Here is a 24618-nt window from a genome sequence, read left to right as displayed (position 1 = left end):
TGTTCTCTCTTTTCTTGCTCTTGTGGCTTGCCGCCTATTTGCAATAATAAAAATAAAAAGCACAAAATGTGTCCATTTTTTATGTATAGCCCACAGGGGCCAACTATGGGTCGTCCACCTGTAGGGCAAAAGGGGCCACCTCTCCGTGGTCCGCAAGCAAACCTTCCTGGGCCATTGTGGCCGGTCCCAGCAGAGGGGCCAGGCCCCAACACGTGGTGTCCATCAGTGGTGCTCGGCCACAGTACCGTGGTCCGTAGGGGTGTGGTGCTTAGCCACAAACGTGCGGTCCATAAAGTGGTGCATCGATCCAGGCAGCTGGCAGCGGGAATGCGGGCGCACAGATGCAGCTCCCGCACGCCCTCCCTCAGTGCCCAGAGAGCACGGTCCATGGGTGGGGAGGAAGACAAAGCAGAGTCAGCGATGGGTAAGGGCGCAAGGGTACACATCAACACAAGGCAATGCAGAGGTGAGGTGCGCCTGGAGATCGAGCGGAGAAAGCTCGTCCCTAACGTACGTCACCCCCCCCCCCCTTGTCACCTACTCTACCATCGCCCCTTACCCCATATTTACACAACAATTTACAAATTCGTCTCTATCGTCTCGTCTTCCCCATATCTCCCCTAATACCAAATTCGTCACCACAATCCCTCTAACCAAATTTGCCATCACCAATTCATCATCAATCCTCATAAGGAGGAAGAGATGGAACAACAGCACAATGTCACACCCACGTCATGATGCATCTCACAATCCAAACATTTGCAAAATAAAAAATAATCAACCCTGGCATGGTGTGGAGTAGCGTCACCTCAGGTGAGTGGATGTAGATGGTGCGAGGAGATCTCAATCCTAACTACCTTCTAAATGACTTTAATACACTTTACACTACCCGGGGTCTTTCCCTGCCAAACCATTGGCCATCTTACTCTATGCGGTTTTAAGAACCAAATTCCCATTGACCAAACTGTGGTGCTTCATCAATTTGGGGTCTCACTCCCCCGATTCATCTCCCAGTGCCCTTGCACAATTTCCGGGCTGGGTCGTGCAGCTCTCCCAGCAGGTCTACCCACCTGCACACCTCCACCACTGTAGTTGCCTCCGAGCTTACCTGCTCCTCACCTAACCTATCTAATTGGGGAAGGCCCCTCCTGGCTCTGTCACCCCTTGGTGCCCTCTGGCACTGGGCTACCCGGGTCCGTCCTCTGGATCCTCGGGCCCCATCCACAACTCTAACGGCTCCCAGAGCCCACCTGCGGCCTCACCTGGCCGACATCATCACAGTGGTGGAGTGCCCAATCAACTACACATACTAACAGGCTACACGCCCAGCCATTTCCACAACACTAATGCACCCATCCAAGCACCATTCTTCCACACGCACCACAGATGCCAATATCCAACTACAATTTACCTGTACCCTCTACCTATCACTTACACTACCCTCCCCGGGTATTCGTGATGGGGTCCATCCTCCTTTCCCCCATCCACACCTTCGCACCATCCACTCCACTCCACAGTTTCCACCATACTCACTCCACGACCATCCATTCCATACTCCATATATCTCACACAACCATGTATTCCACACAACCATTCTCCATTCACCTGTAGTTGCACACCTGTGCAATCACCTGGTGCCACCTGCACCCTCCTTCCTCCCTGGACCATCTGGTCAGCACAACTCACATCACTATCACTCACTCACACACTGCTCCATACACCTGCTCAGTTGCACACCTGTGCAATCACACCTTTTAACCACACACACGGCAGCATCTGAACTACCTGTTGCCCTGCAAACTTAGTGCTCCCCGTCTTCCCTTTAAACTAAGCACATATCACGTCATTATCATCCAAACTAATCTACCTGCATCCCCACTACAGGTATCATTGTCACTACCTAACCTTATCGTTACCTATTGTCAATCTCTAGGTGCCTACACACGATATCCTAACCCTCCCGGGCTAGTTTTCACTGCCATAAACCCCATAAGCTAGTGCTCCTTTGCCCCCGCTATGAGGGATGGCAGAGTTGCCATCCCACCACATCGGGCATCTCTCACTACCAATTTGGCACATCAAATTTCAGCCAATTAAAAATTTGCCAATCACTACCAATCATCTGCCAATCACTCTGCCAATCCTTGCCAATCATCAAATTTTGTTTTTCTAATTTCGGGTCCAAAACACTATCCTCATCACACGTCTACTCACTTGAGCCTCTCGTTGCGCCAATTCACTTCTACAGCCCGGCTTCGCACAGCCGAGCAATGAATGCGGGTTGCTTGGTGCCGGCGGTTGGATCCGTCCGGCATTCGGTGCAGGCAAGGACGCTTACCAGGGCCGAGATCCCACGCACCATCTCGGCACGGCGCCGTCCAATGGCCTGATCTCGCCCTGCCGGAACGCCTCAACCACAAAGGGTTGTCGTGACGACCCTTCCTACCGGGCCGCCCGCTCCGCTTAGTGGAGCACGGACGCGGCCGTTCAGAGCGCGGCCCGGCGTGGATCCCGCACGGCGGTTCTTTCGAAACCGCCGCGGATCCCCGCGGCACACAAAGCTGCCCGGCACGCACCGAAGGCCCGCTTCGGCTATAAGTCGCTCTAACCGCTAACCGGTTAGCGTCGATGCTCCACTTGCATGCTCACTCCCCGCAGCCCGTTCCTTGCTCATACATCCAGCCGTTCCCATGCTCCTCGTCATTGCACCTTCTCTTACACACCCAGGTACACTCATTCCGCTCACAGACTTGGTCACACACCTGACCACCGCACACCTTTGCACACACTCGTCGTTCGCACACCTCACCAACACACCTCTTCGCGCCACCTCCTCGGTGACAACCACAGGTGTGCTCTCTTCCGTACACCCAACCACGTGCCTCACTACCAACTCCAGTGTGCATTCCCATACGCGCTCTACCATTCCAGGTGTACATCCTTCCATTCCAGGTGTACATCCTCTCTCACCTGCCACTACCAACTCACGCTCCGTGTCACTCTCACTGCTTTCACCACCACACTCGGTCGCGCACTCACCCTTACTCTCGACAGCGTACTCTGTACTCATGCACCCGTCCGTTACACACCTTTCTCGCGCATGCTCTTGCACACACTCTCCCGTTACACCCTCCGTAACACTCACCACAGGTGTGCATGCTTCCGTCACATCCCCTGTAACACTCCCCACTCCGCGCTTCCATGTGCCCCCCCGCACACGCGCTACGACCAACTCACTCTCGACAGCACACTCACTCCTCGGCGCGCACTTTTTCCTCACACACCCCATAGTCGGACATTCTCGCACACCTCCTCCTTCACACTCTGCACCTGTCGCACACTTCACCAGCGGCATCTCACGAACACCCGGGTCCAAACCAACCCCCAAGCCGACTGAATCTCCTCTCACACCATATACATTTCCGCGTATATCGCCACTCACCTTGGCACCTCGTCTCCGCACCTCCTTCGCACCTGCAAACTCTTTATCTGGTTAGCGAGCACACCATCACGATTTGAGCACCGACCTTGTACATATTCCATGACTTCCTCCTTTATCTCCCTCTTAGTTTCCCTCCGTCTCTTCTTAATTTCACTTACCCCCTCTTCCACTTCCTCTAACTTTTGCTTCACCTCTTTTATTTCCCGGTGCGTCTCCTCGATTTCATCCTCTAAGGCGACCTTGACCGTTTCTATGTGCGTCCTTACCTCCCGGTCCTTCGTCTCCATTGCCTCCGTCACCTCGTCCAACCTCGTTGTCAGTCCCTCACGTACCATCTGACATTCCCTCTTCGTCGCTATCAAGTCATTTTTGATTTCTTTTTGTGTCGCCTTTAACCCTCCTAGTACCGCAGTGTTCTTTTCCACCTGCTCCACCAGTTCTTTTTGTCCCACCGTCAGCTGTTCTACTCCCCTCGTCAGACCCTCTATGCCCCCTTGTAATCTAGCCGTATTATTCCTCACCTCTTTCTCCATACGCTTCTCACCTTGCTTTACCTCCTCGCGTACCCTCGAGACCTCCTCGCTTTCACCTCGTCTGATCTACTCTCCCATTTCTCCCATCTCTTTAGTAGATGCCGCCCTCATTTGTTCTAATTCATCCCTCTGAGCATCCAGTTTACCTTCCAACCCGATTTTCACCTCCTCTATCTGGTTCCCCATCTGTTTGATTTCCCGGGCGGATTGCTCCCCTATTTCCCGCAATTTGCCTTCCATCCTATCTTCTAGCCCCGTTAACCCATTCTTTACCTCTTTTATCCCATTGTCTAACCCCTCAAATTTATTGTCTAACCCCTTAAATTTATTGTCCAACCGTTCACTGGTACCCCTTGCTTCGTCCCTCATTTGGCCCCTCAATTGCTGACCCCGAGCATCCATCTTATCATTTAGCTTCTCCATGCTTGCCGCGAGTTGAATCAGAAAGAGGTTCATGTCTATCGGCGCCGTGGGCTCGGCCGCCGCGGCTACGTGCGCAGCGCAATTTGGTGCTGCTACAACCACGTGCGCGAGGGCGCCATTTTGCGCACCTGATACCCCCTCAACCACCTCACCATTGCTCTCCTCCATTTCCTCCCTCTGGTCCAGGGTTACCCTTAACCCCTCTTCTAGTTCCCCCACCGGCATCCCGCCGCCTTGACTATCCATGGTACGATTTTTTAATTTGGAATTTTAAAATACAATCTCGGGCCACCCGTAATTTGAGTGCACTAAGCGCTTCAGGTCCGTATCTCGCTCCCGACACCAATTGTTACGGAACCCAACGTCGGCCTATGGTTCCCCTTTGAGGGGGGATTAGTCCCCTTGATTGTCACTGACCGACGTGGTCCCTGAAGCTGCACCGCGGCCTCCGAAAAGACCGGTGAGCAGCTTCGTTCGCGACCGCGGATAAGATGTTACTGGATTGCCGAGCGGATGGCAGCCGCGGCCCGAACCGTTAACAATGACTAGACCCGATCCTGAAACGTTGACCAAATCGTGCCACAGATATTCAATGAGGGAAAAGACAAAGACGACACAGATGTGAAGAAGAGGAAGACGAAGGCAAAAAGGTTTGAAATACGACTATTATTTATTACTATTTACAGGACCAAAATAACCAAGGAAGAAGGAAAGATAATAAAATAAAGACAGAAGGAATCAAGGAGACACAGTGCAATGCTAGCTTACCTACAGTCTTAATTAACCCAGGACAGAACAAACAAAAGGCAGACTCACACGAATGGGGAATTTGCAGGCAGGAATGATTGGAAGGAGGAATGGGAAGGTTCAGCTGGGGCAGATGGTTTGGGCTTGATCCCGCACGGGACATCGGGCTGGACCTCGACGGCCACCGATGCCACCGCAATCCGGCTCCCGTGGGGAGTTCGAAGCTGCCTGGTGGAGTCAAAACTGCTGGTGGAGCCAAAACTGCTGGTGGAGCCAAAACTGCTGGTGGAGCCAACTTCTTAACGGGCGCAACTCTCCGTGGGGATCCCCTCCTCTGCCTTTACCAAGCTCGTCTGGACTCCTCTTTCAAAGCTTGCTCTCAGGACGCCTTTTTCAATACTTTCTCAGGACTCCTCTTTCAAAGGCTTCCGCGCGCGCTTATATAATGCACTTTTAGATCAAGCCGCCGGCCTCCAGAACACGCCAATCGGTGAGCTCGCCTCGGCCCTGATTGGTCGGCACGGGCTCTCTGGCTCCACCCTTGATGACGATGGGCGGGCCACGCCCTGGATTCGGCGGCTCCTCCCCCTTCTTCTCCGAGCCCACCTCGTGGCCAATGGAGTCGCGGTGAAAACCGCCCAGCAGCTGCGGCGAATGCAGTTGGCAATCGAGGCTTTGGGAATGGGGCTTTGGGAATGGGAATGAAAGGGAATCTATCTATTTGAATTCGGTGCAATGGAGTGTCAATTAATGGAAGACACAGCCTTAACCTACATAGAATAAGGAAATAAACTAACAAGGAGGAAATCTATGATTGGCTAACGTGATTGTTTATGACCTAATAACGGGACGCACTTTGACCTTTATACACAACTGGAGGAAGGAGGGTGATATTTTACAATGTACTACACAATAAAAAAACACAATCCTCGTATCCACAACAATATATATATGTATATATCTCGTTTGAGTCGTCAAGCCGAGCCGACTATAAACTCTGTAGCTGGTGCTTCATATGGAGGACATTGCATCACAAATGCTCCTTCCCACGAATGGCCGTTAAAATGGGTGTTCCGTCCCGTCGACCAATATTAGTTGGTGGACGTAAAATATCCCACAGTGTTATTTGCGGAGAGTCGGCAAGTTATCGCAGAAACCCTGAACAAATTCCAAATTGCTGTTCCCTCAGTGTAGTACCCTGCTTCGGAGTGGTGACCCGTCCAGTATTATCATCCTTGCCAAAGAAACAGCATCAACAGAACTGACGATCTGTATTTTTTTTTTTTTTTTTTTTTTATATACAAGATCGAGGCTCGTGAAAGAGCTAACATTAATCACAAAAAAAAAAAACGGACACATAAAACATATAATAACTGGAGCGGTAGACAAGATGGGGAGAGAGAGGGAAGCACACAAGCACAACATTTGAGAGCAGGGACATCGGGAGATCTGTGGGAGGGAGGGGACTTGGAGGGAGGGGGCTTGGGTGGAGGAGGCGTGGGAAGGGGGTGGGGGAGGGGGGAGGGGTGGGAGAGGTAAAAACCACATGGACACTGCAAAGACTTCCAGGAAATAAGTCGGTATTTCAAAAAAGTGGATCTGAGGTGAATTAATGGGGGTAGAAAAGATCAAGGTTTGGATGGAGGAAGATAAGTGATGGTGGTGAACAGCTGTTTTAAAGACCTGGAGGGAGGAGAGGGATTGAAGAGAGTGATTGAGTTTGTTCCAGAGGCGGGAGTAAAAAGAGATATGGAGTATAGAGCATGGTGCACTATGCTGCTGGGAAAGAAAGGGAATAGCAAATGTTTACCGTGGGAATAGCAAACCACCCTGTGTAATCCTTGCCAAGAGACAACTGCAGCCCCACCGAACCCGCCTGTGTGAAACGCTACGTCACGTGGTACATGACCTCATACGGTGGCATTTTGACAGGGGGGGGGGGGGGATCTTGCAGGCATAAAACACACGAGAAAATCATTAACACCTTCGATTGAAAAGCGTTAGTGACTAGAAGTGATTTTAAATATGCATAGTTGCATTTATTTTGATGAACACAAAATTATAATTCAGCAAAACTTTAGTTTCAAGAACATGGAATATTAAAAATGTTTATACATGCACATGTACATAATATAGAGTAATGGGGGTTACAGATATGGTGTGCGAAATGGAGAAGGTGAAAGGATTTTGGAGTTTGCTGATGGAGCTGATTTGTTGATTTGTAATACTCAGTTCCAGAAAGAGGATAATAAGCTTGTTACATACACATCAGGTGGGTCGATGACAACCGTTGACTACCTGATGGTGCGTAGGCGAGATAGGGGGCACCTCCGGGACACAAAGGTGATCCCGGGGGAGGAGGCTGTTTCACAACACCACTTGGTTGTCTGCGACATAAGGGTGAAAGGTGCGAGAGCTTGGCGGGTGAAGTACCAACCGAGAATGAAGGTGTGGAGGTTGAAAGAGGTGACAGTAAGGGAGGCATTAAAAGAGAGGCTGAGTAGGGTAGAGGATGATGTGGTTGAGCTTGAAAGTGGTTGGATGTCAATGAAAGCTAGTCTGTTGGGAGCCGTTGGTGAGGTATGTGGATGGACAAAAGGACCACCGAGGCACTCGGAAACATGGTGGTGGGATGAGGAAGTTGGAAAGAGGCTTGACGAGAAAAGGAAGAAGTTCAAGGAGTGGCAGAAGGCGAAGGGTACGGGAGCAGAAACAGCAGAGCATGAAAGTTATAAGGCAGCCAGGAAGGCTGCAAAGAAAGAGGTAGCAAAGGCGCAGGAGGCATGTAGGAAAATGTTCGGAGAACGCTTGGATTCGGAAGAGGGTCAGAAAGCAGTATTCAGGATTGCAAAGCAGATAGCGAAAGAGAGGTGTGATGTGATGGGGGTGAGTTGCTTGAAGGATGAAGTGGGACAAATCGTTGTCGACCCAGATGGAATTAAAGGAAGATGGAAAAGATATATGGAAATGCTGTTGAATACAGAGAATGAATGGGATGGCAACATAGAGAGTAACCCAGTTTTAGGACCGGCAGAGAAGATAACTGAGAAGGAAGTTGAGGAAGCGATAAAAGCAATGAAGAGTGGAAAAGCGGGAGGGCCGACGGGAGTTGTGGGAGATATGTTGAAGGCAGCAGGAAGTTGGGTTGTGAAGAGAATGACAGAGATCTGTAATCTGGTGGTGAAAGAAGGCCGCATTCCAGTGGATTGGGAACTGCGTACCCTCGTCCCTCTATACAAGGGGAAAGGTGACCCTCTGGAGTGTGGCTCGTACCGAGCGATAAAGTTATTGGAGCATGGAATGAAGGTATTGGAAAGGGTGTTGGAGAGGAGGATAAGGAAGAAAGTGAAGATCGACGAAATGCAGTTTGGATTTATGCCAGGAAGAGGAACGACAGACGTGCTTTTCATTGTGAGGCAGTTGCAGGAGAAGTACATGGAGAAGAGGAAGAAGTTGTTTCTTGGGTTTGTTGATCTGGAGAAAGCATTCGATAGGGTTCCACGCAAAGTATTGACATGGGCATTGAGGAAGTTAGGAGTGGAGGAATGGTTGATCAGAGTAGTGATGGCAATGTACAAAAGAGCGCGCACAGCTGTAAGGACGAAGGACGGGAACAGTGGTGAGTTTGAGGTGAAGGTGGGAATTCATCAGGAGTCGGTACTAAGTCCACTACTATTTGTAGCTGTGATGGAGGTGCTGGCTCAGAACGTAAAGGAGGGTTTACCGTGGGAGTTGTTGTATGCAGATGATCTGGTGTTTATTGCGGAAAGTATGGATGGACTGAAGGAAAAGATGCACAAGTGGAAGGAATGTATGGAGACAAAAGGTCTGAAGGTGAATATCGGAAAGACGAAGGTGATGGCAAGTGGTAAAGCATGTGGTGAGGTGGAAAGAACTGGGAAGTGGCCCTGTGCTGTGTGTAGGAAGGGTGTCAGAGTGAACTCCATTCAATGTACAATGTGCGCTGAGTGGGTTCATCAAAAATGTAGTGGTCTGAGAGGGTCATTAACTGGTGTGGCAGCTACATTCAAATGTCAGGTGTGCACAGAGGGAGCTGCAGATGGAGGAAATGTTGAGTTGGATCTTGGAGACGGCGTGAAGCTGGAAGGTGTGAAAACATTTTGCTACCTCGGAGACATGCTGAATGGAGAAGGTGGATCAGACTCGGCAACGGTTGCTAGAGTGAGATGTGCATGGAAGAAGTTTCGGGAACTGAGTGGCGTGCTGATGATGAGGGGAGTGTCGTTGAAGCTGAAGGGAAATGTGTATGCTGCATGTGTGAGAAGTGTTATGATTTATGGGAGTGAGACATGGGTAATGAATGTAGAGCAGCAACGAAGGTTGGAAAGGGTGGAAATGCGAATGGTTCGACGGATGTGTGGAGTATCGTTGAGAGAGAGGAAGACAAATGATGAATTGCGAAAGATGATGGGAATAGAGCCTATGATTGATGCTGTGAAGAGGAACAGGTTGAGATGCTTTGGTCATGTGTTGAGGAAGGATGAAAGTGACTGGTTGAGAAGAGTGATGGAAATGAATGTAGAAGGAAGTAGAGGACGGGGAAGACCGAGAAAGACTTGGCTAAAGATGGTGGAAGAAGACATGCGGGCAAGGGGGTTAACAAGGAGAGATGCAGAAAATAGGGCAAAATGGAGAAGATTGTCATGGGGACCGCAAGGCTAACCCCCCCCCCCCCCCCCCCCCCCCCGCTCTAGTAGGGAAAATGGCCTTTAAAATGCATGTTGTTGTTGTTGTATGTACATAATATAGAGATTACATGATTGGGTTAGGGACGTCGTTGTATGATGTACTATTAATGATCACACAAGATGTGAACACTAACCCAATTCAAACTCGGCAATGACTTGCAGAACTTCCCGTTGATCAGCAGCTTTCGCCAGGTCAGCAGGTGTGCGACCCAGGTTATCGATGGCGTCGAGCTGTGCCCCTGCCTGTGCCAGAAGCCTCAGAGTATCGGCGAATCCTTCCCTGGCAGCGTCGTGTGCTGGTGTTAGGCCGCAGGAGGGGTCGCGCATGTTCGGCTGAGCACCGGCCTGCAGCAAGAGGCGGGCTACTTCAGTGGAACCCAATCGCATCACCTGCAATACAGGTCGTTATAGAAGAGACCGCTCAACTCCACAATAGGTATAAGTGCTGCTATTTAAATGTTAATCTTATAGAGTTGTATTTGCCTGGTGTTGGCTTAGCGGTTAGGGTGCAGCTTGGGATCCTAAGATCCTGGGTTCGAATCCCGGTCGATCGCTGAATTAACGCCAGGTGTGGTTGACTCAGCCTGTCATCCTTCCGAGGTCGGCAAATTGAGTACCAGTTTCACTGGTAATTCTCTGTGTCGAAAGAGGCGACTAACAGGGTTGGCGGCAGGAAGGGCATCCGGCCATAAAACATTGCTTCAAAAAGGGGATCACAGTGCCCGAAAAAGGCCAACCCCCGCCCTGCGGGGAAAAATGGCCTCTAAAGGTGGTATATATAGAGTTGTATTTGAAGGTAACTTTAGGGAACAGAATTATGTGAAGATCACAAATCAGTTTGTACTGGAGGGTTAGCCAGTCTTTTATGTAGAGACAGAGGAAGTGTATGGGACTTGCAAACATTGAATGGGACTTTCCAGGTGAATGACTGGCATCATATTTTCTCCAGTAAAAATGATCGTCTTATACATATACTCATCTTGCTCACCAGAACATCAGCTTCTTGATTACCACATGCACAGGTAACAGGTGGAAGTTTCATGGACTAAAATATGGTGAATATCGAGTGGTAAAAAACGCAACTTCTTCGATTCCAACAACAAACGCCCCCGATAGTACACCGCCCTAGCAAAAATCACGAGACAACCTGTAGAAATCTTACTATAATTCACCAAATGTCCGTCCGTCCATTCGAAGGTACCGCAAAAACGGTTCAACCGATCCAACGATATTTTGGGTGGGTATTCCTGGGACCCCTGGGAGTAAAATAGGCTATATTGTTTTTCCAAGTTTTCCAATTTTCCCAAACACGATGGAATAATATTTACCGATATGAACAGTGATGTGGCTTTTGTTGAAATTCTACAAATATTGTTTATTCTATGTACCAGGAGAGAGTAGATCGACTCCTGACGAACTCTTCCTATATAAACTTGCGGCTCCGAAGTAACATGGCAGCGTGTGCAAAGCGACTGAGAAATAGGTGTAGCGGCCGCTTCCGTGTTACAGATTTGGCACGCACTCTTCACACATAAACGTGCGACTGAAAGACGTGTCGCTTCCGTTTTGCAGAATTCAATCTTTTTTCAAAATGGGCGCCATGTACTGTTTAGATTTTGATGATTTGCATGTGATATGATTAAACGGATGTTTATATGAATCGTTTAAAATAAAAAAAGCCTTCAATTTATGATATTTTGCCTTTTCATTTGGGCTTCCCAATTGAAGCCCCGCCCATAGGGCGGGTACCGTTGCTAGTTGTAAGAATTTATTGGACAATGTTCTTATTAACATAACTGTGTGTATGACTGAACATATACTGCATGAATGCAGCATGCTCATTGCTCCATTCCAGACCACCCTGTGGAAGGAAGACGTTGATGGAGTTACAGCAAAGGGCAATGATTATCGCGTCAGCATGAAGACCCTTCCACCAGGATGATTAGTATGGCAGATAGGTCAAATATTTGGGAGAATTGTGCCTTTGATCATACAAGCACGAGAGTTGGCACACAGTTAGAGTATGCCCTAAGGAAGATATTTGGCTACAGGGCCATCGCAGATTTGTCCTGTGACAACAATGGCGGCCATTTTTCAAAAAAGATTTTTTGAGCAAGCACTCCATTCAAAACCGTTAAGGAACGGCTGGCTTGGCAAGCGCCAGCTAGCTGCTTGGTAAATGAGCACACCCCGGGCTTCCTCCCTTTCAGTTTCGTGTTAAACAGAAGGAGCGAGTTTCAAAAGTTCGCTACGAAAAACGCCACGTTAGTGCCAGGAAGGGCCATGTTATTAATCCAACATTTATGGGGTACCTAGAGTACAGTAGATCTTCGCTCAGTTCTGTAAGTAAAACTTACCTCACGCATGTCAGGATTCCTCCAAATTTCTTCATTTAGTGTTATAAGGAGCATGAGCGACTGTTTAAAAAGCTAATCATCCGTGTTTGTGGTTCATAATGTTCATTACTGTTCATTAATGTTCATTACTTACTTTTGGTAGAGGCCGTTGCTCCCATGGAAACGCCATGATAAGCTATTTATATACATTGACTCGCCAGAAAAAACCCTTAGGGAGGTGGGATATTATTGGTATTAATATTAATATTGTTTTGTAATAACATTAATATTACGCTATTATCATTAGTTTTGTTATTCGAAGCGGACTTGGAAAAACACCACGATAAAGCTAACTTAATATGGCGATACACCTCAACACGCAACCCATTGACGGCAATGGTGGGGTAAAACCCGCTCGGGGGAGAAAACCCCCATTGGGGAGGGGGGCAAATGAATGTGGTACAACCTTCATTATGTAACCCTTGGTCATCCTGTCAAGTTTGTTTGAGATTGGATAAGTAACGACAGAATGTATTGGTGTCAAATATTCATCAGAAAAACACAAATGGCATATTTTAGTATGATGAAATAAAGACTACAAACAACATAAACTCTGAACATCAGAAGTCATTTCAAACCTGCGATGGAAGACAACCATGTGATGGATTGTTAGACAGAACAGACAGAACTCTTTCATCACATCAAACCTCTAAAATAAAATAAAATAAACAATTCATGGAGTCATTAATATGTCAGGCAAACATCCAGCCAAAAAATCCATGGAATAGCCTGGAAGAGAATCTGCACAAATTTCATTGGTGTAATTAATGCAATATGTTACATGGTATAATTGGAATATAACACATGCATGGACCAAACTACTTCAACGCATGATTTACATATAACAATTGAACCACAATTTGCCACATGTTACTACAATTAACACAACCATCCATCATTTTCTCCCACACGCCAAAACTCTCCTCCAAAAACAAACAAACAAACAGAAACAAGCCAGAAAGAATACTTTTTTTTTAAAATGAAAAAATGCATCAGGATGGAATCCTCAATCCGTCAGGTTTCTGTTTGCTTCTACCACTACGGTACGTATAGGCCTTAGGCGTTATGCCTCACCTTCAGACTGCTTTGGACAAATTAAGCTCAGGTTTCTTAATCGTGTATCGTTTCAGTAGTATCGTTTTCGTAATAATAATAATAATAATAATAATAATAATAATAACAAGTCAGGAGACGACGACGGTTCACAAGCGAGCGGTATTCAATGACAAAGGACGGACTACTTTGAAATGGCCATCCTTTGTGACCTTTAAAAGTCAAAACCGACATTGAAAATATATAAATAGGAATGTATTATCTGTTATGAGACTAGTTAGCTACACAATACCGAAAATTCGGTTCGATTCCGACAACTTTGAAAATTTGATCTTTGTGACCTTCAAAGGTCAAAGGTCGAAGATTCTGAAATTTGTTGGAAAACTTGTATTTCATGATGTCTGTGGTAATATAAGATCATGTACGACATTTCACCCTATCAGGAAGTGAACAATGTAATAAAACCATAAAAAATCGACTTTGCTAAATTTTGTGACCTTGTGACCTTGACCTTGGGGCGAAAATGAAAAATCGAGCTCCGTGGGGCTAGACACATGACATTGGCCTAACCAAATACCGAAAGCCCTGTCAGATTCCACCAACTCCCTCAGAGAAGATGTAGCTTGAACTCGATTACCCCCTAAAAAGACATCTTTTTCGGGCGTGGCTCCGCCCACAATGGGTGCAATACGCCCACTCTAGGCAGGACACAACTAGATCATGATATCAACCTCCCACCCAAGTTTCATCAAGATCGGATGATATCATCGGGTAGGTATGCTGCGGACATACAGACACACACACACAGACTTGATAACTCGTGAACCAATAATAATAATAATAATAATAATAATAATAATAATAATAATAATATAGTAAATATAACCATAACACTTTAATCCCAATGTTGTGAATGGAAAGTCAATGGATTGAAGCGGTGTATATGGTTCATGAATCAATGATAAGCAGTGTAACCTCGGAAGTAAGGAATTAGCCTTGGTTTTTTTAATAGTAATATCATTTTTGTAATAATGATAACGTAACATTAATGTCATAGTAAATGTAATTGTAACACTAATCCCTTCGTAGTGACTGTAAAGTTACTGGAGGTCAAAATATATCTTCTACATATTAAAGTAGCAGCAGTTTTGTGTCACTCTATGTCATTACGTCTATCTTCAACGGAAGTATCAAACAGGCCCGGCTACGCCGCTGTTAGACTTTTGGTCTTGTTTATTCATGTTCTGTATTATTTATACATACTTTTGTTTTTTAAATGTTATCATGTCCTAAAATCTTTAGCCAGGAACACATGCATACCTCCTATGTAACATTGTTCTTATGGGAAAAATAAATTCGATTTACACTTTTTCGCATTACACTCGACTTTGTGGGAATGCATCATGAGTGTTAAGCGAGGACTCCCGGTATTTGACCTTTTGACCCCACCCCACGGGGCAGGGCCAAAATGATACTGCTCATACACTTTCATGCCATGTGATGATCATAACTACCAACTTTGGCGAATTTCTACCCAACCATTTAGGAGGAGATAGCGTGATGGACTGACAGACAATATCCCCCAGTTTTTTTTCTTTTCAAAAAGCATGGGGATAATAACACACAAATGTAGACAAGTACATGGGACAATACAGGAAGTGAAATTCACTTGTTAGAGCAGTCGGGGTACCAACAACATCATCTTTTTTGCATCGATTTTCACTCTACACTCAGCATGGCAATTAAGGAGGTATTTCTTCCTCCTCGATGCTAACCAAGGGGAGTTGTACATTCTCTGTCCACTAAATGCTGAGCATTAAAGGAGGACACTGCAGGTGCCATTTTTTAAGTCCTTGTTTAGGACTTTACCAGGGTTGAAATTGAATTGCGGACCACCCAGACTCAGAGCTTATGCTCTAACCGCGAACCCATTATGCCACAAAATCTGGTATCAGGTGTTGCTTAATGTAAGAAGTCACTGTTTAGTATTACCTGTGAGGTAGATGGGAGGTTGTGCGATTAGAAATAGACAAGATAAGGTGTCTCATCCTCTCGATAAGGTGTCTCCAGGCAGTGTGGTGGAGGACCTCACATTTCCCTGAAGCTACCAAAGTAGCAGATATGTTGAAGGTATTGTGGCAAAGATTGGTGGAATGCCTTGGGGCGGACATTGGTGGAATGCCTTGGGGCAGACAATGGTGGAATGCCTTGGGGTGGACACTGGTGGAATGCCTTGGGATGGACATTAGTGGAATGCCTTGGGATGAACATTGGTGGAATGCCTTGGGATGGACATTGGTGGAATGCCTTGGGATGGACATTGGTGGAATGCCTTGGGATGGACATTGGTGGAATGCCTTAGGGTGGGCATTGGTGGAATGTCTTGGGGCAGACATTGGTGGAATGCATTGGAATGGACAATGGTGGAATGCCTTGTGGTGGACATTGGTGGAATGTCTTGTGGTGAACATTGGTGGAATGTCTTGGGGGCAGACATTGGTGGAATGCATTGGAATGGACATTGGTGGAATGCCTTGTGGTGGACATTGGTGGAATGCCTTGTGGTGAACATTGGTGGAATGCCTTGGGGCGGACATTGGTGGATTGCTTTGGGGGTGGACATTAGTGGAATGCCTTGAGATGGACAAAGGTGGAATGCTTTGGGGTGGTCATTGGTGGAATGCCTTGGGGCGGACATTGGTGGAATGCCATGGGGCGGACATTGGTGGAATGCCTTGGGGCGGACATTGGTGGAATGCCTTGGGGGCGGACATTGGTGGAATGCCTTGGGGCGGACATTGGTGGAATGCCTTGGGGCGGACATTGGTGGAATGCCTTGGGGTGGACATTGGTGGAATGCCTTGGGGCGGACATTGGTGGAATGCCTTGGGATGGACATTGGTGGAATGCCTTGGGGCGGACATTGGTGGAATGCCTTGGGATGGACATTGGTGGAATGCATTGGAATGGACAATGGTGGAATGCCTTGTGGTGGACTTTATTTTATTTTATTATTATTATTTTTTTTTTTAATACAAGATCGAGGCTCGTGAAAGAGCTAACATTAATCACACAAAAAGACAAACCGACACACAAAACACAAAAAACAAGGAGCGGCAGACAAGATGGGGAGAGAGGGGGAAGGACACAAAAGAGAGGGGGAAGAGGGGGAAGGACACAAACACAACATTTGAGAGCAGGGACATCGGGAGGACTTGGGGGGAGGTGGGAGAGGAATAAAACATATGAACACTGCAAGGACTCTGGGGTGAATTACCGGGGGTAGAAAAGCTCAAGGTTTTCGATGGGGGAAGATGAGAGATGGTGGTGAACAGCTGTTTTAAAGACCTGGAGGGAGGAGTGGGATTGAAGGGAGTGGGGGAGTTTGTTCCAGAGGCGGGAGAAAAGGGGAATGAAAGAGTGAAGGTGAGCAGAGAGCCTAGACTTTGGCAGTTTAACCATAAGAGGGTTGCAGGCAGATCTTGTGCGACCTGAAGGAATATTGGGGGGACAGAGCACAGAGAGAGCTGGGGGAGCAAGGCCGGAGAGGAGTCGGTAGAAGACAGAAAGACCAACAACCTGCCTGCGGTGAGTGAGTGAAAGGCCCTCGGTGTTGACTACATCGCAGGAGATTCCAATGATTCTGAAAGCTTTGGCCTCAACAGCGTGAAGCCGAGCAAGGTGTGAGGCAGGAGCACCAGCCCAGAGGGGGGAACAGTATTCCATTGAGCTGCGGATGAAAGCCTTGTATGTGGTGAGGAGCTCAGGTGTGCCAAGGAAGGACTTCGCACGACGGAGGATGCCCAGTCGGCGACTGGCTTTGGAGGCCAGCTTGGAAATGTGGTTTTCCCAAGAAAGATCATGGCAGATAGTGAGACCCAAAAGCTTGAGCGACAGAACTTCTTGGAGAGGATTGTTGAGAAAGTAGATGGGAGGGTTGTCCAGTCGGTCCTTTCGGAGAGACATTGTAAGAGTGTGAGATTTGTCAGGATTGAAAGACATGTTCCACTTGTTTGACCAATCTGTGATTTTGTCCAGGTCTGCAGAGAGTGAGGAGGCTGCAGACTGCCGATCTGAGGGATGAGGAATGGAGCGACAGAGAGTAGAGTCGTCAGTAAAGAGATAGAGAGGATTTTCAAGAGAGTCAGAGAGATCATTGATGAAGACCAGAAAAAGCACAGGGCCCAGAACACTACCTTGGGGAACTCCAGCCTGAACAGGAAGAGGAGATGAGAGAAACGCATTCAGGGCCACACGTTGACTACGACCAGAGAGGAAGTCCGCCAGCCATGCGTGGAGATTTCCATGGATACCAAAGGAGGAGAGATTGGTGAGCAGAGCAGGGTGCCAGACCGTATCGAAGGCACGTGAAATGTCAAGGGAGACAGCTCTAATTTCCTGTTTGGCGTTGAGGACCTCCATCCATTGTTGAGAAAGCAGAAGCAGCATGTCCAGAGTAGAGTGACCAGGTCTGAAACCAAATTGATGATCAGAGATCAAGCCATTGGAGAAGAGGAAAGATTTAATATCTGAAGCAATGATGGATTCCATGACTTTGCTGATAATTGGGAGAAGGCTGATTGGTCTGTAGTTGCTGGGATCTGTTTTTGCACCTTTTTTGTGCAAACCGGCGATGTTGGCTGATTTCCAAGCAGATGGCAGATGACCTTGAGCAAAAGAGAGGGTGAAGAGAACAGAAAGAGGGAGTGAAAGAGCAGAAGAACATGATTTTAGGACCCGTGGGCTGATGCCGTCAGGACCAGTTGCAGAATCAGAGTCGAGGGTTGACAGAAACTTTTCCACCTTGTCAGGAGGAAAGGACACAGAGTCCAGGAGCAGCTGGGTACGACTGGGTACGGTGGGTACAGAGAGGGATGGGTTTGGGACACAAGATTTAGAGGCAAACACAGAGTTGAGGCATTCAGCTTTTTCACGTGCGGAGTCAGCCGTTAAGCCATTTGAGGTGAGGGAGGGGATGGAGGGGGAACAAACACCAGAAACAGATTTGACCAGACGCCACCAGGATTTGGAAGAGGGAGACAGATAAGAGAGTTCGGTCTTGAGAATGGTGAGATATTGTTTCCTGGCTCTCCTGAGGGTGGACACACACTTGTTTCGGGCTTTGTGAAAGGAAATGAGATTTCCTTCCGTTGGATTTGCTTTCCAGGAGACGAAAGCAAGTTGTTTCAGGGCAACAGCCTCACCACAAGATTCCGTGTACCATGGACGGGAGGAAGGGTATGACAACTGAAGACGAGATGGTACAAATCTGTGCATGAGAGAGAGAGCAATTTACTTTGAAAGAATTCCCAGGATGAGTTGATGTCAGAGGCGGTAGAGATGGGAGACCAGTCCAGATGATTGATGGCTGCTTGAAGACCGTGCCAGTTGGCCTGAGTGAAATGCCAGACTCGTCGACGCTGAGGAGGCTCTCTGAGAATGGTCAGAGAGATGTCCACTTTGACAAGCACATGATCAGATGAGCCGATTGGAGCAGAAGAAGAGCAGCAGACATTTTCAGGGAAGTTTGTCATAACCAAATCCAGAAGAGAAGATGCTCCGTTGACTGAGATCCGGGTCGGGAAATTGACAGATTGTGTCAGTCCCAGTGAGTCGCAGAAGTCCTTTGCTGAAGAGCCATGGCTGGTGAGAGAGGTACCCACACCCAGCCAACTGGCATGGTGACAATTGAAATCACCACATACGAGGAAGAGAGAGTTGGGATGGGTAGATAGAAGCTGGTCCATATTATCAGACAGTGAGATGTAGATGGAGTCATCGCTGTTTGGTGGACGGTACAACACACATATGAACAAAAGGTGGGAGCGAAGGGGAAGCCGTAGCCAAAGGTATTCCTGGGGGTGAGGTGGAGAGAGGGCAGTGGAGGGCGAGTGAGGAAGAGAGTTTTTTATAAAGATAGCAACCCCACCTCCAGGACGAGGCTCAGGTCTATCATACCGGAGGAGGGAGTAACCTGGGAGAGATACCAAGGCATCAGAGACATCATGAAGGAGGAAAGTTTCTGTTAAGCAGATCACATCTGGTTTGTCAGAAGCAACCTGTATGGAGAGGTCAGTCAAGTTTGAGCGAAGGCCCCGGATGTTTGAGGTCCATTGGTGGAATGCCTTGTGGTGAACATTGGTGGAATGCCTTGGGGCGGACATTGGTGGATTGCTTTGGGGGTGGACATTAGTGGAATGCCTTGGGATGGACATTGGTCCAATGATTTGGGGCAAACATTGGTGGAATGCCTTGGGATGGACATTGGTGGAATGCCTTGTGGTGGACATTGGTGGAATATGTTGGGGCAGACATTGGTGGAATGCCTTGGGGCAGACATTGGTGGATTGCTTTGGGGTGGACATTGGTGGAATGCGTTGGGATGGACATTGGTGGAATGCCTTGGGGGCAGACATTGGTGGATTGCTTTGGGGCAGACATTGGTGGATTGCTTTGGGGCAGGCATTAGTGGAATGCCTTGGTATAGACATTGGTGGAATGCCTTGGTATAGACATTGGTGGAATGTCTTGTGGTGAACATTGGTGGAATGTCTTGGGGGCAGACATTGGTGGAATGCATTGGAATGGACGTTGGTGGAATGCCTTGTGGTGAACATTGGTGGAATGTCTTGTGGTGAACATTGGTGGAATGTCTTGGGGGCAGACATTGGTGGAATGCATTGGAATGGACATTGGTGGAATGCCTTGTGGTGGACATTGGTGGAATGCCTTGGGGCGGACATTGGTGGATTGCTTTGGGGGTGGACATTAGTGGAATGCCTTGGGATGGACATTGGTCCAATGATTTGGGGCAAACATTGGTGGAATGCCTTGGGATGGACATTGGTGGAATGCCTTGTGGTGGACATTGGTGGAATATCTTGGGGCAGACATTGGTGGAATGCCTTGGGGCAGACATTGGTGGATTGCTTTGGGGTGGACATTGGTGGAATGCCTTGGGATGGACATTGGTGGAATGCCTTGGGATGGACATTGGTGGAATGCCTTGGGGGCAGACATTGGTGGATTGCTTTGGGGCAGACATTGGTGGATTGCTTTGGGGCAGGCATTAGTGGAATGCCTTGGTATAGACATTAGTGGAATGCCTTGGTATAGACATTGGTGGAATGCCTTGGGATAGACATTGGTGGAATGCTTTGGGGCGGACATTGGTGGAATGCCTTGGGCCGGACATTGGTGGAATGCCTTGCGGTTGGGCCGAAGATTGGTGAAAAGTCTTGTGGTGGAGATTGTGGATAATCTTGTGGTGGCAATTGGAAATGGAATGGATCCCTCTCCATGATTATTATATGACGAGAAGAGAAGAAGAAGCAGACATGGATGGATGTTGGTGGTGTGGTTTATTTCTCCTGTGGTGCAGTTCTCTCCTCCTCCTGTGCATTTTCCACCCAGCCTATCAAGAGTTTCTTCTTTTACCACCTTCCCTTCAATTCACCATGTATTTTCCTACATGCTACCTTTGCTAGCGGCCGTATCCACCCACTTACCATCTGTTCTCATGCTCTTTGGTTACAAGCCAGATTGGTGCTTAGCATATCCTTCAAACACTGCCTGTGCATTGTGAGTGATTGCATATGTGATTGATTTCATTAAGTGTGCATTGTTTCCCTTTAGTGCTCTTGTGTAATAAGTTAATTACTTTTGAAGGAAAGGCGTGTATACCTCGTATATGCCACCATTTTGTCAAATGAATAATTGGGATAATTTGTAATCCCGGGAGGGTTAAATCATTGTATTTTTAAGCAGTGAAGCCGCTTAAATATTTGGCTATGTCCGGCCTTCCGTCAAACTAATTAAGAAGGACCTTTCTAACCGACCGACCGTATTTAATCCTCCGCCCCCCCCCCCAAGCCCTCTCCCTCCCACAGATCTCCCGATGTCCCTGCTCTCAAATGTTGTGTTTGTGTGCTTCCCCATCTCTCCCCATCTTGTCTACCGCTCCCCTTATTATATGTTTTATGTGTCTGTTTGATTTTTTTTGTATGATTAATGTTTTGGCATCAGGAAGGGCAGGCGTCAGGAAGGGCATCCGGCCATAAAAACATTGCCTCAAAAAGGGAACCATTACAATTACAACTACATATGGGCAGGGTACAGCCCGAAGTGGAGATCGGTTTCTGAGGTTTGGGACATGGAATGTAGGGACAATGACAGGGAGATCAGGAGAAGTGGTGGAAGTATTGGTCAGAAGAAGAGTGGACATATGTTGTGGGCAAGAGACGAGATGGAAGGGAAGTGGTGTGAGAATGGTGAAGGGTAGGCAGGGACAGAAATACAAGTTTGTGTGGCAAGGGTGCCTGGAGGGCGTGAATGGTGTTGGTGTCCTGTTTTCTGAGGAGTTTGTAGACAGTGTGGTGAGTGTGACGAGAGTGAGTGATAGGTTGATGATGGTGAAAATGATGATTGGAAAGCTCTTGGTGAACGTCATCTCGGGATATGCTCCGCAGGTTGGTCGAAGCGATGAAGAAAAGGACAAGTTCTGGTGTGCGATAGAGAAGCTGATGGAAAACGTGAAAGATGAGGAAGTTGTTGTGGTAGGAGGAGACCTAAATGGACATGTGGGAAGGAGTATGGATGGTTTTGACGGAGTTCATGGGGGTTACGGATATGGTGTGAGAAATGGAGAAGGTGAAAGGATTTTGGAGTTTGCTGATGGAGCTGATTTGTTGATTTGTAATACTCAGTTCCAGAAAGAGGATAATAAGCTTGTTACATACACGTCAGGTGGGTCGACGACAACCGTTGACTACCTGATGGTGCGTATGCGAGATAGGGGGCACCTCCGGGACACAAAGGTGATCCCGGGGGAGGAGGCTGTTTCACAGCACCACTTGGTTGTCTGCGACGTAAGGGTGAAAGGTGCGAGGAGAGCTCGGCGGGTGAAGTACCAACCGAGAATGAAGGTGTGGAGGTTGAAAGAGGTGACAGTAAGGGAGGCATTAAAAGAGAGGCTGAGTAGGGTAGAGGATGATGTGGTTGAGCTTGAAAGTGGTTGGATGTCGATGAAAGCTAGTCTGTTGGGAGCCGTTGGTGAGGTATGTGGATGGACAAAAGGACCACCGAGGCACTCGGAAACATGGTGGTGGGATGATGAAGTTGGAAAGAGGATTGACGAGAAGAGGAAGAAGTTCAAGGAGTGGCAGAAGGCGGAGGGTACGGGAGCAGAAACAGCAGAGCATGAAAGTTATAAGGCAGCCAGGAAGGCTGCAAAGAAAGAGGTAGCAAAGGCGCAGGAGGCATGGAGGAAAATGTTCGGAGAATGCTTGGATTCGGAAGAGGGTCAGAAAGCAGTATTCAGGATTGCAAAGCAGATAGCGAAAGAGAGGTGTGATGTGATGGGGGTGAGTTGCTTGAAGGATGAAGTGGGACAAATCGTTGTCGACCCAGATGGAATTAAAGGAAGATGGAAAAGATATATGGAAATGCTGTTGAATACAGAGAATGAATGGGATGGCAACATAGAGAGTAACCCTGTTTTAGGACCGGCAGAGAAGATAACTGAGAAGGAAGTTGAGGAAGCGATAAAAGCAATGAAGGGTAGAAAAGCGGGAGGGCCGACGGGAGTTGTGGGAGATATGTTGAAGGCAGCAGGAAGTTGGGGTGTGAAGAGAATGACAGAGATCTGTAATCTGGTGGTGAAAGAAGGCCGCATTCCAGTGGATTGGGAACTGAGTACCCTCGTCCCTCTATACAAGGGGAAAGGTGACCCTCTGGAGTGTGGCTCGTACCGAGCGATAAAGTTATTGGAGCATGGAATGAAGGTATTGGAAAGGGTGTTGGAGAGGAGGATAAGGAAGAAAGTGAAGATCGACGAAATGCAGTTTGGATTCATGCCAGGAAGAGGAACGACAGACGCGCTTTTCATTGTGAGGCAGTTGCAGGAGAAGTACATGGAGAAGAGGAAGAAGTTGTTTCTTGGGTTTGTTGATCTGGAGAAAGCATTCGATAGGGTACCACGCAATGTATTGACATGGGCATTGAGGAAGTTAGGAGTGGAGGAATGGTTGATCAGAGTAGTGATGGCAATGTACAAAAGAGCGCGCACAGCTGTAAGGACGAAGGACGGGAACAGTGGTGAGTTTGAGGTGAAGGTGGGAGTGCACCAGGGGTCGGTACTAAGTCCACTACTATTTGTATCTGTGATGGAGGTGCTGGCTCAGAACGTAAAGGAGGGTTTACCGTGGGAGTTGTTGTATGCAGATGATCTGGTGTTGATTGCGGAAAGTATGGATGGACTGAAGGAAAAGATGAACACGTGGAAGGAATTTATGGAGACAAAAGGTCTGAAGGTGAATATCGGAAAGATGAAGGTGATGGCAAGTGGTAAAGCATGTGGTGAGGTGGAAAGAACTGGGAAGTGGCCCTGTGCTGTGTGTAGGAAGGGTGTCAGAGTGAACTCCATTCAATGTACAATGTGCGCTGAGAGGGTTCATCAAAAATGTAGTGGTCTGAGAGGGTCATTAACCAGTGTGGCAGCTACATTCAAATGTAAGGTGTGCACAGAGGGAGCTGCAGATGGAGGAAATGTTGAGTTGGATCTTGGAGACGGCGTGAAGCTGGAAGGTGTGAAAACATTTTGCTACCTCGGAGACATGTTGAATGGAGAAGGTGGATCAGACTCGGCAACGGTTGCTCGAGTGAGATGTGCATGCATAGAAGAAGTTTCGGGAACTGAGTGGCGTGCTGATGATGAGGGGAGTGTCGTTGAAGCTGAAGGGAAAGGTGTATGCTGCATGTGTGAGAAGTGTTATGATTTATGGGAGCGAGACATGGGTAATGAACGTAGAGCAGCAACGAAGGTTGGAAAGGGTGGAAATGCGAATGGTTCGACGGATGTGTGGAGTATCGTTGAGAGAGAGGAAGACAAATGATGAATTGCGAAAGATGTTGGGAATAGAGCCTGTGATTGATGCTGTGAAGAGGAACAGGTTGAGATGCTTTGGTCATGTGTTGAGGAAGGATGAAAGTGACTGGTTGAGAAGAGTGATGGAAATGAATGTAGAAGGAAGCAGAGGATGGGGAAGACCGAGAAAGACTTGTCTAAAGTTGGTGGAAGAAGAAATGCGGGCAAGGGGGTTAACAAGGAGAGATGCAGAAAATAGGGCAAAATGGAGAAGATTGTCATGGGGACCGCAAGGCTAACCCCCGCTCTAGCAGGGAAAATGGCCTTTAAAATGCATGTTGTTGTTGTTGTTGTTGATTAATGTTAGCTCTTTCTCGAGCCTCGATCTTGTATTAAAAAAAAAAAAATTCTAAAGGATTCTAAAGTATTGCTCTAAAGGGTAATTCTAAAG

At 47.7% G+C, this 24618-nt stretch overlaps 1 protein-coding gene across 1 annotated transcript in view; it reads right to left on the bottom strand.

The window, feature by feature from the left end:
• Positions 1-9881: 9881 nt before the first annotated feature.
• Positions 9882-24618, bottom strand: part of LOC137417682 (cyclin-dependent kinase 4 inhibitor B-like) — a 70628-nt gene continuing 55891 nt past the window's right edge. The window contains exon 3 of the mRNA XM_068103583.2: positions 9882-10244. Coding sequence (XP_067959684.1) covers positions 9984-10244 — 261 coding nt within the window. The 3' untranslated portion in view covers positions 9882-9983. The remainder of the gene's footprint in view (positions 10245-24618) is intronic.

This window comes from Myxine glutinosa, chromosome 1, assembly GCF_964187855.1.
Source record: "Myxine glutinosa chromosome 1, kmMyxGlut1.1, whole genome shotgun sequence".
Taxonomy (NCBI): Eukaryota; Metazoa; Chordata; class Myxini; order Myxiniformes; family Myxinidae; genus Myxine; species Myxine glutinosa.
The sequence above is the reverse complement of the archived record's forward strand: the minus strand, read 5'-3'. Positions and strand labels throughout refer to the sequence as shown.